Source organism: Esox lucius, chromosome 17, assembly GCF_011004845.1.
Source record: "Esox lucius isolate fEsoLuc1 chromosome 17, fEsoLuc1.pri, whole genome shotgun sequence".
NCBI classification, from domain to species: Eukaryota; Metazoa; Chordata; class Actinopteri; order Esociformes; family Esocidae; genus Esox; species Esox lucius.
The window spans coordinates 40,479,313-40,494,766 of record NC_047585.1 but is presented as its reverse complement, the minus strand read 5'-3'; the positions used below and the strand labels follow the sequence as shown (position 1 = coordinate 40,494,766).

Sequence of the window (15,454 nt, the reverse complement as noted above, 5' to 3'; positions counted from 1 at the left end):
ACAGTTTAGTTTTTTTTTTTTTTGTTGCCGTTATGTTATATAACCAATTAAAATGGTCAACGTAGTTTTAAATCAGGTTCGTAGTGCTGGGGCAAATTCACACGTCTGCTGTGTTTTCAGTCCCTGTGACACCAGAGGGTGTATTCGTTGGCCCACAACAGTTTCGGTTGCGACACTTCGCCAAACATCAGCGAATTATGTTTTTGTCATAATACGTTCGTTAAGACAGTGAACCACTGCCTTAGTTCACTGATGACTAAAGGGAAGCAATGAGGGAGCTTGACTGGGGGTCTACTGGGGTGGTAAGAGACAATACACAGGGTTTGGTTAATACTGTTTTACTGTACATGTTGGCAAACCTCTTACTGGAATTCATGCCGAGATGAAGAGGTCCTTCGGTCGATTCATGTATATATTTTCAGTCAATACCATTAATACGGAGACACATGCTGGCACTTTACACACATCCATTCAGATCGAGGACAATGACCAAGGAGTCAAGCTGTTCAATTTAGCAATTGGCGTCTATTTTTTTGTGTTGTAAGTGAAGACTTCATTAAAGGGGTAGTCCTCTGCTAGAGTCATGTTATTTGATACAAAATAATACACCTGCGTTCTTAAAGGGGTGGTATTCATTAAAGGGGTAGTCCTCTGCTGGAGTCATGTCATTTGATACAAAATAATACACCTGCGTTCTTAAAGGGGTGGTATTCATTAAAGGGGTAGTCCTCTGCTGGAGTCATGTCATTTGATACAAAATAATACACCTGCGTTCTTAAAGGGGTGGTCTTCATTAAAGGGGTAGTCCTCTACTAGAGTCATGTCATTTGATACAAAATAATACACCTGCGTTCTTAAAGGGGTGGTATTCATTAAAGGGGTAGTCCTCTGCTAGAGTCATGTCATTTGATACAAAATAATACACCTGCGTTCTTAAAGTGGTGGTCTTCATTAAAGCAGTAGTCCTCTGCTAGAGTCTAGTCATCTTCACTGCTGACTGTGACTGTTGTGTCTTCACCAGATCCAGCTGTAGGCTCGACACTCCACCTCCGGGGAGTGCTTGTAAACAACACGGTAACCACATTCCGTCGGAACCCGCTCACACTTCTTGGGCCATGTTGTAGGTGTCATCGGTCTGGGGATCAAAACCGAAATGACATTTGTTTATGATACTGGCATTTCATTCTTATTGGAATTCTTGTTTGGTTTTCCTCGCTCTTTTTATATTTAAATGTAGCGGGCAGCTCTCCATTTATGTTGGTGTATAATTTACTTCTTTACTTACGAGAGACAGACGTAGCCTTTTTCATGGCAGTAGCACTTATCACAGCCCCGGTGAAATGTCTGTCCTGGCTGAAAAATTACTTCTTTGTAGCTACACGAACCTACAGTGAATGAATACAGAGAACAATTTACATTAAACAATAGGCACAGGTTATGTTGTGATTAACCTGTTTAAGCCTGTTTATGGTATGATTGCAAATATTTGCTAATAAACAAAACAAGTCAATCGTAGGTGGGCCTACTGCCTCAGTCACCTTCCATTGCTAGCAGTACTTCAGCTGCCCAGTAGAGGGAGATAAAACGCTAGAATGGTGACTCCTACTAAGAAGGATTCATGCATCACTGACTATCTAGGTTGATAGTGTGTTGAGGGATCGCCGGTAATTTATGGGGTTATGTGTAATTTGTTCCGTCAATTAATTATTCAGTGCGTGCAAGAATTTCTTATTTGATCCAAGGCAAATTAGATTGTAAGGGGTTTTCTCTTTCCTTTTCTGTTACATGGAATTTGTGTGCAAACAACCCTTTTTAATGGTTGTATTGTTCTAATGAAGGAAAATATATTTATTTAGTATCCAATTGCAACAACAAAAAAACTGAAAATGACAGATTTCAAGCATTGTAAGCGTTTCAAAGTACACAATAAAATTTGATATCCAAAACCATAATGAATTTTCTTATAGAATCTTAAACAGCCGTTTCTTTTTTTGGGGAGGGGGTAAAATCCTTTTAGCTAAAACTAAAAGGAGTTCTCCCACAAACCCTTCAGGAACCCCTCTTTCAAAGAGACTCTAATCAAGGTTGTACTCTACCTGCATGCCTGTAGATGGCTGCCTGGGTCACTCGACAAGTCCAGATGAGAAGAAGAAATGACGCCCAGACACCGATTGACATCCTGGGTCTGAAAGCACAGCTCAACCACTCCATGCCCGCCTTACACCGATCCCAAAAAGTCGCACACAAAAAAAAAAGAAGCAGGTATTCACACTCCACTAACCCCCTGACAGCAGACGCTAATCGAGGCGGGTGAGTGAACAGGTATGTTTTCAGTCAGAGAGCGTGAGTGCCGGAGGCCGGTGCGTGAAGAAGCTAGAAACAGGTTCTTCGAGCGAGGGGTGGACCAGATGGTGCGTCGCAGCCCTGTCAGAGTCTGGAAGTCTTCATTCTCAATGCTCAGCGCTCCCACTTTCCAGATGGCCTTTATACCCAGCCCTGCACCAGCTCTGACAGCCAAGGTACCGCACAGTGAGAACGGAGAGAGAACTAGGAAAAAGGGTGGGAGACGCCTGGGACTAAACAGAGATTAATGTACTCGTTTTTTTCTTGTCCAGTTTTTCCACTGCACTCCTGCCCATGCCAGGGAGCCTCCCAGTCCTCTCGTCTGGCTCGCCCGTCTCCGTTTCTCCAGCTGTCTGGGTGGACTAGGCCTTTGGCCCGTCTGGGATTGGACCGTGGGTAAAGGTTCCAGTAAATGTTTCGATTCTTTTTTTTTTCTGAGTCATTGGGTTTATATGAGCAAAGCACGGCGTCCGGAATGGTAACGCTAGGTGAGGAATGTGAACCGCTTCCTTCCAGAATGGCCTGGCGTAATCCTAAGGGTCACGGTGATGTATAATAGAGCAACACGCTGGGTGGCTTCTCCACACATACACTTCTACACACAACCACACTTGCATGCGGACACACACACACACACACCACCTGGGGTCTTGAGAACAGGCTGTCGTGTTGCTCTGCAGTGTCTGTCGTCACCGCCACGCTTGGAACTATCCCTCGGAGAGGAAACCGTTAGCAAGCAGACTGAACCGGAATGACAGCCCTCGATGAGCTATTACAGTCACCCCAACCCCAGGTTCAATCCTCCATTACAGTCTGGGGGATGGACAGCTCCTGACCAGTTAGATCAAGTTAAGCAGTGTTTGTTCTCTCCAATCTCTCCTGCCCATCATCTTAACCAAGTCTTTACCAACAAAGCCACCTATTTACTGAACCTTGGTTGTATTTGAATCCAGTAAGGTACTTGACTACATACATTACCTGTGTGCATCATGAAGGCTTCATTTTACATGTGTCAATTTTTAAAGAGGATGACCATCTCCATCACGGGCAAACCAGCTGTTACATAACTGGTTAATTGTACCAGCTGATGAAACCTCCTGTCTGATTGTATCTTGGCATGTCATCCAACCAGGCTCCAGAAAGAGAACTAGCTCGTTGTGTTTGTGGGGATAGGCACCCTGATCCTGTATATCTATGGTGCTGATCCTGATCCTATATATCTATGGTGCTGATCCTGTATATCTATGGTGCTGATCCTGATCCAGTATATCTATGGGGCTGATCCTGATACTGTATATCTATGCAGCTGATCCTGATCCTCTTTATCTATGGTGCTCATCCTGTATATCTTTGGGGCTGATCCTGTATATCTATGGGGCTGGTCCTGATACTGTATATTTATGGTGCTGATCCTGTATATCTTTGGGCCTGATCCTGTATATCTATGGTGCTGATCCTGATCCTGTATATCTATGGTGCTGAACCTGATCCTGTATTTATAGAAAATAGTCTTACCGCTTATCCCTGCATCATTTATCCATGTCACTTAATGTACTGTAAATACATACATTGTGACTGATGCTGATTTTGTGTATGTTGTCACCAACTAGCGGCACCATCACACTAATTAAAATCCAGTGTGTGAATCTACCTCGCAAAGTTGGGGCTGATCTGGATCCTGTATATCTATTGGGTTGATCCTGTATATCTATGGGGCTGATCCTGTATATGTATGGGGCTGATCCTGTATATCTATGTTGCTGATCCTGTATATCTATGGGGCTGATCCTGTATATCTATGTTGCTGATCCTGTATATCTATGGGGCTGATCCTGTATATCTATGGGGCTGATCCTGTATATCTATGGGGCTGATCCTGTATATCTATGGGGCTCTGTTGTCACCAACTAGCGGTACCGTTACACAAATTAAAATCCTGGGCATGAATGTACCTTGCAAAGCTGATTCTGGTTCTGCACACTGGATCAGGATACATGATCTATCGGGTTCAAGTGCAGACTGTCAGCTTTAATATGATGTTTTCTTCATCCATTTGAGGGTACCAAATGTATTGGGTTAGGGTTAGGGTTGGTTCACAGTGATTTCTTGCGTGCACCAAAGGGCTGTCAATGTCCACTCTTGATTCTAGGCCTTGCATTTGGAGTCTCTTTCTGATGGCTGACAACATGAGGATCAAAGAGGTGCCAGTGCATGTCAAGTTGGCCATCATGAGGCAGAAGATCAGAGCCAGTATCAGTGTTTGCACGCATCATGTGTTTCACCTTTAACACTTCAATTAAAGTCATCAACTTTTGAATATGCATTCTGCCTTTAAAGCATCCTGAAAACGTACAACTTTATTTCCCTGCAATTCAACAACTGCTGTGGCCTAAGACTCCCCAACAGTCCGCAGCTGATTGTACAAAGGACATTTAACAGCTGCTTGTGCAAAAACATCTCCCGAAAGAACAGCCTTGTTAATTTTAAATCGTGCGACCCCTGACAGCACGTCACGTAGAACCATGTGGGTTTGAGCGCGTCGCTCAGCCTGCGTTCTGAGAAAGACAAAACAAACAGAGCATACCTCATTTCTACTCTTCAATTGGCAGTAACACGGATGCGTGTCTCGTCCGTGTGTGGTTTCATCTTGTGTGTGTGCTGGCCTGTTTTGGAGAAGAAACGTTTTCCATTGTTCCTGCCAAAGCCTTGCAGGGCTGGGGCCCCCGTCATCGGCCCTGGCTACACGGTGATGTGACGCCCGCTCTGTTCTCCACGCCTAAACACTCCGACACCCCCTTGACACCCTTGACACCCTGCATAGCCTGTCCTGTTCCCACCTCCTACACACTCCTGACCGAGCCCATAAGCTGGTGAGAGACACACCCGTTGCGTTTATGATCGAAAAGCGACTCTTCGCTCACCCAATTATGACCATACTCAGTGTGATTATTTCACTGGCTACATGAACAACACACACACACACACACACAGGCACCACACATACATACACACACACACAAGCCACAAGGCTCCCCAATTCGACTGTTCACTGGCCAGTGATGAGCTCAGTCCTCAGCTCGGCCGTTTGAGATGCGGCGCCTTCCTTCTGATCTGTTGTGTGAGTGTGTGTGTGTGTGTGTGAGTGTGTGTGTGTGAGAAACCATGGTGACTCATGAGGACTGGGTGAGTGACGACAGCGATTCAGAAGTGACGCCAAGGGCTGACCACATCCCTCTCTCTGGCCTGACTGAATTATTTAAACAGGAGCGCTATAAACACTTTTGCCACCCAACCGCTTGTCAAGATAACCTCTGGTGGACAGATGCACATTAACTAGATGTTATTAGCAGTCAGTTGTCTGTATACTTGGACAATTAAAGAGAAACTTAGGGTTAGGGGTTTGCATGTCAATCAATCAATCACGTGTATTTATAAAGCCCTTTTTACAACAGCAGTTGTCACTAAGTGCTTGTACAGAGACACCCGGCCTTAAACCCCAAGGAGCAAACAACAGTAGTGTTGAATTTCATGTTTTATGTCTCACATTATTACGACAAAGCCCACTTTCACAGGTGCTTGCATCTGTCAAGCTACAGTACAGAAAGGAAGGGAAATATTTTCCCCATAACTATATTGAGCATCTGAGACATGATTTATTATAAATATATATTATTTTGGCATCTCATAGATTAAGGTTTAGAACCCCTTGCACTAACTAATTATGTTATGGCCCCTCACTACTTGATTAAAGTCTACACCATCACAAGTTCTAGACCCCTCAATACTTGATTAAAGTCTACACCATCACAAGTTCTACACCCCTCACTACATTATTAAGTTCTAGATCCCTCTCTATCTGTTTAAGGTCCAGACCCCGCAGTACTATATTAAGTTCCAGATCCCTCTCTATTTGTTTAAGGTCTACACCCCTCTCTAAATTATTAAGTTCCAGATCCCTCTCTATTTGTTTAAGGTCTACACCCCTCTCTACATTATTAAGTTCTAGATCCCTCTCTATATCTTTAAGGTCTAGACTCCTCACTACTACATTAATAGCATTGTTTTGATACTGTACATGACCACTCATGCTATCAGAGCCAGTAGCATTTTTACAGTATACATTTAAATTATACTTGGCTTTTGATTTAATCCACTACTGTGGCAATGCAACCGTACAAATGATTAGTATCGCACTCACATATTGACTCACTTAAACCTCATTAAGTATATTCAAATGACATTTTACAGTATTACTTTATGTACCCCTCCATCCTTAAAGTAATCACAAAGTCACAAAGTAACAACAGCAATTCCCTCCAGAGGCGGGCAGAGCGACAATGCAGGAGCGGGTATGAGCGGGCATGAATCTGGATGTTGTCAGGCACCTTGGCTGCAGTATCATCCCCCGAAGGTGCCCTGTGATCAATGTCAACTGTGCCGGCCCCGCCTCTGACAGGGCTCCTGTGTGGCAACTTGGCACCTTCCCCTGGTTGGCCCCTCTCGCAGCCTGCTGGCACCGCCCGTGCCCCTTCCATTATGCCGTCCCGTTGGCCCAGCCTTCAGACTGAAGGAGGCCTACTGCTGCCATTCGCCAGACTGACCATCTGGACCTCCTCTTCCCTCCCTCCCTCCCTCCCTCCACTCTTTCTCTCAGTTTCCCCTCGGTCTCATTTGCCATTTAACCCAGTGCTGTTTTTTTCATCATCTTTTTGTCTGTCCATGTCTTTCTTCCTCTGTCTCCTGTTTGTCCATCCATTTCTCCCCTCTTCCTCTCTGGTCATTTATTCATCCATTTTCGTCTTGGGTGTTTTGTCTATTGATCTAACTCTTCTACCTCTTTCCGTTTCTTCTATCCATCTCTGTCTTCTTCAGCTAGCCATAGATATTTAACAATTTATCAAGCTGTGAATGTATTTTTTTCATAATTTCGGTAATTAAGCAGTTGTTTTTTTGGGATGGAGTTTCAGTTGTCTTGTGTATAACTACAGTATATCCTGATTTACTAACCGGGTATTTATTCTGTAAGCAGATCCATGTCGTGTAAAGATGACAGAAAACTGTCAGCACATCTAAAGACAGGACGTTTGGTCTGTTAGACAGGAAGTGAAATATTCGTCATCCATGCCTGCTCCTGAACTCTTAGACAACAGCAGTGACATCATCCTTGACCTCATCCCACCTGACACCCCCCCCCCAACCCCCCACTTTGGGGGACACACTTAAAAATGACCCGTGGCGGGGACGAGGGATCGGGGGGGGGGAACAAAATAACACAAATGAGGCCCAGTGCACTAAGTGTTGTTATCGCTATAGCCTGGGCAGCATGCTATAGCCTGGGCAGCATGCTATAGCCTGGGCAGCTCGCTATAGCCTGGGCAGCATGCTATAGCCTGGGCAGCATGCTATAGCCTGGGCAGCTCGCTATAGCCTGGGCAGCTCGCTATAGCCTGGGCAGCTCGCTATAGCCTGGGCAGCATGCTATAGCCTGGGCAGCTTGCTTCACAAAAAAACGGCAATCTCATCTGACATAACGTTGTGCACACGCCCCCCCCCCCCTCCCCCCCAGCCATCTTTTAGCTGTTCTGCCAAAGTCTAAAAATAGCCAGGGCTAGCGCGCTAACTGGTTCAGTGGTGTGGAGAGGTTTGCGTGGTGTGCCAGGAGATGTTTCCACAAGGTTGGGTTTTGCGTTAATGTGTTTTGCAGAAAGTCCAGAGCGCAGGCCCCCCCCCCCCCCCGCGAGCCTTGCCCGCTGGATGATGCGCCTGCCCCCCGCCCCGGCGTGGAAAGATGTACTGTTCCTGACGAAAAGCACTCGCCCCTGAAATTGTTTCCCTCTGAGGGGCTGTGCTCGGGACTAGCATGGCCTCTTGTTGTGGAGTTTAGCTGAGGGTGCATGTGACCCCTGGTCTATATATTTAGACTGGGAGTTCTGTTTCATTCAGGTCATTTAGTGTGGTGCAGACTTAGACCAGGGGTGCAGTTCAACCAACAACGCGTTGAGGTATCCTCGTCCTGCGATTGGGTTTCCTGGCCACTGCAATAACTGGCACCGTGGAAGCTTTTGAAATATGACATTTTGTCGACTCATCAACATGTCCGACTCATTAACATGTACAACTCATTAACATGTCCGAATCATCAACATGTCAGACTCATTAACATGTCCAGCTCATTAACATGTCTGAATCATTCATGTCCAGCTCATTAACATGTCTGAATCATTAACATGTCTGAATCATTAACATGTCCAGCTCATTAACATGTCTGAATCATTAACATGTCTGAATCATTAACATGTCTGAATCATTAACATGTCCAGCTCATTAACATGTCTGAATCATTAACATGTCTGAATCATTAACATGTCTGACTCATTAACATGTCTGAATCATTAACATGTCTGAATCATTAACATGTCTGAATCATTAACATGTCTGACTCATTAACATGTCTGAATCATTAACATGTCTGAATCATTAACATGTCTGACTCATTAACATGTCTGAATCATTAACATGTCTGAATCATTAACATGTCTGAATCATTAACATGTCCAGCTCATTAACATGTCTGAATCATTAACATGTCTGAATCATTAACATGTCTGAATCATTAACATGTCTGAATCATTAACATGTCTGTTTCTATCTAATCTGTCCCGTCCCTCTGATGGCGTCACTCTCTTCAAACACGTGACGTTCACACTGCTTCGTCTCAAGTGTCCCAGCAGGAAAACATTACCGCAGATACGCCATTGCCCCCCTCCCCCCAAAACCAGGGTAAACATGTTAAGGGTGGTGTCCATATGCCCCCCCCCCCGCCCACCCGACCCCGGCCCCAGCCCAGAGGACGCAGCTTGGTCACGGCCGACAGTGTTGATCTGTTACAGTCCAGTGGCATTCTGTCGCAGCCCGCCGATTCCCAAACAGATGGGACCAGAGGAAGGCGCTGAGGTGCCCAGTTCCGTGTTTCCCATCCCCCCCCCCCAACCACCCCCATCCCCCCTTATTACCGAGTGCCTTTAGCTGGCTGCCTTTCTGCCCTGAGGCCCTCGTATGTTCCCGCGCCAGTTAAACCCTGGGGGGAGATTGTTGAAGGCCATGTCGGGTCATCTGTTTGGTTACGTAAGAACTCAGTAGACCATAATGCTTCAGATGTGACAGTCTGGTCCAGGAGTAGCGTCGCTGGCTCTGGACTAAACGTCGCCGTGTGTGTGCGTGGGTTTGGAAAACGATCTGTAGCCTTTCCCATATACGCCTCCCCATCTCATTGCTCTCAGTCCCCCCCCCACGATGGATCAAAAAATATACCCTAATGGACAGACAGACATTTCATGTGGCTACCTGTCGCCTGTGTAGCTTTAGGCATAATGTCTCTTTCATCCAATAGGGGACAGGCAGAGCGAAACAGCCGAGCGTCTTAAGCAGTAGTAGGCTGTAAGTGGTGAATAAGTAAGAGGATATAAACGTGATCTGTGTTGGTCTGGCAAGGGCGTTAAAGGTGTAGTGGAGCTGTCTGCCACGCTGAGGCAGCTTGTCTTCATAGATAATTCAGGGATTCGAATAAATACAGTAATGTCTCTATTTTGGCTCAGAAGCAAAGTGGAGACTGTGTGCATGGTGCTAACTCTTGGGCTTAGGCGCAGTGTCTGGTTCTGCAAGGAACCACTGGGTATTGAAAACATGTGTCAAATATCCTAAACATTTCATGGCAGAGCCAGTCAGAATAAAGTAATCCACTACACGTAACTTAACTTTTTTTTAAATCTGCTTTACAGGTCTTGTAAGTTTATCTTGCATAGTGCAAACATTAGGATTGCAATACAAATTCTACAAGATGGCATCAGATGTTAACTGACTTCACTATTATCTTTCCGTGGTATTTACAGTATCTTTACCGTAAATAATGTAAAGGCATGATATTCAATTTATTTATTTCAGTTTTTTTCTTTAAAACAACAACACTAACATTGTTAAAGCGGTGCGTGACAATGTCTTGTCACAATGAACTCTCCCGCTGTGACAATCTTGCATAAACATTCCATTTTCATAACATCGAGAGACAACACAGCATCTCATTACGATATAAAATAACATTACAACTAGAGCAAAGCAACAAAATAAAGAGTGAAAGCAGCGTTCAACACATAATGCACGTCAAAATAAATGGCTGAATGAATTCAAATGCACGCCAACATTTTCAATTCTTGTGTTGGCACATTTTGATCACACAAAGAAAAAACTATTTGGAGAAGCAAAAGTAGAAATGCACCTCAAGTGACTCCTCTGTCAGACGTTAGTACAGAGAATCTTGTATATTGAAGTCACAATCTTATCCCAGCGAGAAACGGTCTGACATATGAATCATCAGAAGGGATGCTCAACACTAAGACTATAAATAGAATCTAAATGTCATTTTTTGGCACATTTCCATTGAACATATCAACTTTTGGACAGAGTAACAAATCGTGTTTGTATACTGTGTCAGTTGTCATATTGTTTTGTTACTCAAAATGACTTGGAAGTACTGACATGGCAATTTTTGTGACAGGTCTCTTTGCAGCCAATACGACGGGTTTAAAGAAAAAAAAAAGAAAAAAGTATTTTGTTAGTATTCATCCCAACACATTTCTCTACACTTGGGAGATGGCAGATGTTCCACTGTTACAAAATGAATTAGAAATGACGTTTGGCTGGAGAGTGGGAGCACACATCCGCTTTGAAAGGCCTATAAAGGGAGGTGGTCTGAAATCTTCTCTCAGTAGTGCATTACTTTTGGCCCCTTGTCCCCCATGCAGTTCATGACTGTTAACCAGAGGTCAAATACACACCGGAGAAATCCACAACGATTAGGGTGCTGGAAGTAATGCACTAATAAACAACAGAGAAATAGTTGAGGAATTGGGTGCTAAAAGTACCTCAAGTGTCTGTGTAGAAGATCTGTCCTTGTGAAAACCCTTGTGTTGTGAAAATCCCGCTTCTCTTGGTTGACAACGGGACTAGCCTGGTGAAACGTCTGTTAGATGGTGTATGGCTTGACGCTGTTCAAAACGGTATAGTGAGGTCACCCACCCGCCATACAAAAATACAGACTCTCTGCAGAATATAAAACTCTCCAAATATTTGTAGGGGTCCAAGCACTTGACCATGAGGTACCCACCTGGGTCGATGTATGCCGTTGCTATGACGGAGGAGTGTTGATGTGTATAGACTGCAGCTGGGGGACAACTCAGGTCATGTCATCTTCACAAACAAAAAGTACAGAAATGTACAAAAATAAAGAAATGCTGAAGGGAAATTTATACTAAGCACACTAAATTATAAAGCCTTTTGTTCTAACTTTTCATATACCCTTCATATCCCCAAATACCTGTGTGGTCAGTTGCCATTCTGATCTTCAGTCCCTATGTTCCTTAGGCTGATAAAAGGTTGAAGGAGGACATTGTTTTTCTTCAAAATAGACTCAATAAACAGAAAAAGAGGGGTTTGAAAATGGTCATGGCCTGTGGTGGAAAAGAAAGGTATCCAAAACACTATGATGATACTCATTCAAATACTACCATTACCAGTGAAACATACATTTTTGCATTTACAAGTCCTCATTTCAGAATGGCTGATCCACAGGAGCCAAAGGAAGGGTTTTGGGCTGAGAAGAAGGGCGAATAAATAGCACCTGTCTCTGCCTGACATCTCCAGTAGGATGTTGACTGTGTTTGTCAGACTTTTGATGCCACTTCGCTAGTTTCCTCCTCCTCCTTTTGTTCTTCATAAGCTCCTCCTCCTTTTGTTCTTCAGATGCTCCTCCTCTTTTTTGTTCTTCATAAGCTTCTCCTCCTTTATAATTTGCTACATCTCAAACTAGGAGCCCTTCCACATCACCATTTCTACTGGAGGTTCAAAGTTCAAGTACGGGGAATTTAAGGTGTCAGACATTACAGGAAAGCACCGCGGAGGTAGTCCCTCCCCCATCTGGGTTGATTGCTTTAATTCGCTCTGCTCCGCATCCAACATCCCATCACTTCAGCCTGGCACGGCGGTACGACCTGATGGCACCAGAGGAGGCCAACCTCACTGACCTCAGTATGATGATACTAGTTCTACAGACCCAAGACGTCGTTGTGACAGTTACCTCACCGCTGAAGAGCAACCCCGGGATATCCTGGATTTATTGGAACCGAGGTGGGATCTGTGATCCTGAATAGTGAGCCCCTATTGGTCAAATATGGAGTCATTCAACAAAGGGATATTGAAACAAGATTCTAGGGCAGAGGGGTCCTATACTTTTTGACCTGCAGCAAAGCCTCACAGTAAGATGATCTGAGAAAAAATCTCTGGGCATTGGAAGTGTCAGGGTCGATCACTATACTTTATTCTACTCTACTAAAATCTGGTAAAATAGTGTACATATTATTCATTAGCTGCATCTCCCTGAGAGAAAACTCTGATCAGCATCCACGGCGACTCCAACCCGCCATTAAGAAAAAAGGGCAAATTTGCGTTGTTATACATTTTTCTTTTCAGATTTTACTATAAAACTTCGTTTCTACCTTCTTGTCAAACCTTTCCGCCAATTTTTTTTCTGGTTTTGGGATTGTGAAGTTCACAAGTGTTTACACAATCGAAGTTGTGAAGTACACTTCAGGAACATCAAGGATCATTCCGATATTACAAAGACCTAGGACAATATTCCGGTATTACAAACACACGACACTTTCTGGGCGTAAATCCATCCAACTCTAGACTCCTTGGCTGGACTAAGGAGCTTGTGGCAAGGTCCGTGACATAACAGAACGGACGCAGAAGGGCACAGTGTGTGGTGGGGCGTATGAGTGCTTGAGAGGGGGGAGAGTTATTTTGCATCCAACTCATCTGTGCTTGGATCCTGGGCCCCTGACCCGAGGAGGGGGGCCCAGCTCTTGGGGCTTGTTTAATGTTCCGGTGCTGCCTTTTGGACTGAGTATGGGCCCGCTGTCATAATCCAGGGCATGGGAATGCAAACCCCAGTCCCAGAGAGCTGCAGGCATGTCTTTCTTTTGCTTAAACCGACCCGGGAGACCAGCAGCGCCGACTGTAATCAATCAGCGAACTGATCAGAACCTCTGTTGGTCTGGTGTAGTGTCTGGTTGGGGAAAGAAGTCATGCTGCACCTGTGACACAGCTAGCCTACCCTCGGTCTACGCCATGGTGGAGGTTGGCACACGAAGCACAGAGTCCTGTATACCTTTATTTGTTAAGCCAAACCTCAATGCAACATGTAGGGCTCTTCATGTACTGAGGTGAACAAACAACCATTAGAACAGAATGGTGAGATAAAGAGCCAAACTGGTTTGTTGAATTTCAGTGGAATGAAAGTGCTGATAGTTATGAAGTGTTTTCTTTTCTATGCCCGTCAATTGATTCAGTGCATCGTTACCAACCTTCGTTGCCCCTGTAGGATTTAGTTGATTCTGGGATGTTGGTTGTTCGAAATTCCACAGAGAGAAGATATTATCCCGATAATCCACACTTCTTTCCCAAGACGTTCTTTAGAAAGAAGATGCTATTCCAAAGGCTTCTAAAGGAGGCTAATCATGGATTAATAACTGCTTGATGTTTTTTTTTACCCTGTTTCCATAGAAACACCTTATTTACATGTCTTAGTTTTTTTTATGTATGGGGCCAGACTTGTACAAAGAGGGGAAGTTGAAAATCTGTCTGAAAAAAGATGGTCTTCAAAATAACACTGTGGCTGTACAAAATTCTTGTTGGTTTTTGTTCTTTTTTAAAAATGTGATATTTCAGAAGTAGCACCTGCTTGTACATATATGCACTTCTAAACGGTTCTTTTTAAAGCTGGACATTTTTTCCATTCTGAATAAAAATATGTCGATTTTCATAGTATACACCTGTCGCAAGCATATCATCATTTACTTCATTACCTTTGTTTAGTAATATTATGTGATAATTAATACTGTGTATCATTATTTTCCCAGAGATTTATAAAGCTGATCACATTATTCCTTTTTATCGTATCTCTCTTCAAACAGATGTAAAGTTTCTCATTTTGAATATCTTCCATTTCAGTTTTATTTTACGCTGGATGGAGCCTCCACTCCGAGACCAGTGGTTGGACCTGAAGAGCTGGGGTGTTTTGGGGGTGGACGAGCAGAGGCGCGGAGGGAAGGGGTTTGGAAAATGTTTCGGGGGTCGAAGGGGGGGGGGGGGGGTTGGGGGGAGCTCAGTGGAACCGTTGGACTCCATATCGTGGATCCTTGGTCTCCCGAATTTCAATCTGGGGAACGAAAAGATAAGAGAACAATAAGAATGGACTCCACAGAGCATGGCAACACTTAGGGGGAAGAGGAAGTTGCAGGGATGGATTTGGTCTGAAATAAAGTGAGTGACACAAAGGTTGACATTCTGGAATTCAGATATTTCATGCTCCCTTTTTTCCTTTGGCCTAATTTTAAAGACAAATCATTTCGTCTCATCCAGCGGCAATAGCACGTTGAGGTAGATGTGAAGCCAGCAGCTTAAGGTGAATGAAACGTGACTTCCTGGTAGTAACAGAGGTGTGCAATACCTCCCCGCCCCAAAAAAAACAAACAAATAAATCTGTCATACCCTTTAAAGGTCAGCGCCGAGTACATTTTCCCTGACATTTCAGACCAAATCCCTAGAAAATACATTTCATTATGTTTTTGAACAGAAACATCTTGTATACTATTTTTCATTATGTTTGTTATTCATAAAAGTATATACAGTGCATTTGGAGAATTTTCAGACCCCTTCCTCTTTTCCACATTTTGTTACATTACAGCCTTAAAAAAATGTATTACATTTTTGATTCACAGACACAATACCACATAATGACCTAACAAAAACACGTTTTTGAATTTTTAACAAATGTATTGAAATAAAAAATACAGAAATATAAAATTGAAATGTGTATGCAGACGCTTTGCTATGACACTATGACAAATTGAGCTCAGGCATCCTGTTTCAACTGACCATCCTTGAAATGTTTCTAGAAGGTTTCTTTATTGGAGTCCATCTGTAGTAAATTCAATTGATTGGATGTGATTTGGAAAGGCACACACCCGTCTTCATAAGGTCCCACAGTTAACAGTGC

General features: G+C 43.9%; 1 protein-coding gene and 1 long non-coding RNA gene across 4 annotated transcripts in view; both read right to left on the bottom strand.

The window, feature by feature from the left end:
- Positions 1-10,260: 10,260 nt before the first annotated feature.
- Positions 10,261-14,542, bottom strand: LOC109616780. Its single transcript, XR_004574638.1, has 2 exons — positions 11,714-14,542; positions 10,261-11,586 (listed from the first exon to the last, which is right to left on the bottom strand). It is a non-coding gene; the product is annotated as an uncharacterized LOC109616780 (long non-coding RNA).
- lhfpl4a (LHFPL tetraspan subfamily member 4a) overlaps positions 14,539-15,454 on the bottom strand; it is a 48,869-nt gene continuing 47,953 nt past the window's right edge. For all 3 annotated transcript variants that reach the window (XM_034287188.1, XM_013138122.3, XM_020055342.2), the window contains one exon: positions 14,539-14,614. In XM_034287188.1, the coding sequence (XP_034143079.1) occupies positions 14,561-14,614 (54 nt within the window). In that variant the 3' untranslated portion in view covers positions 14,539-14,560. The remainder of the gene's footprint in view (positions 14,615-15,454) is intronic.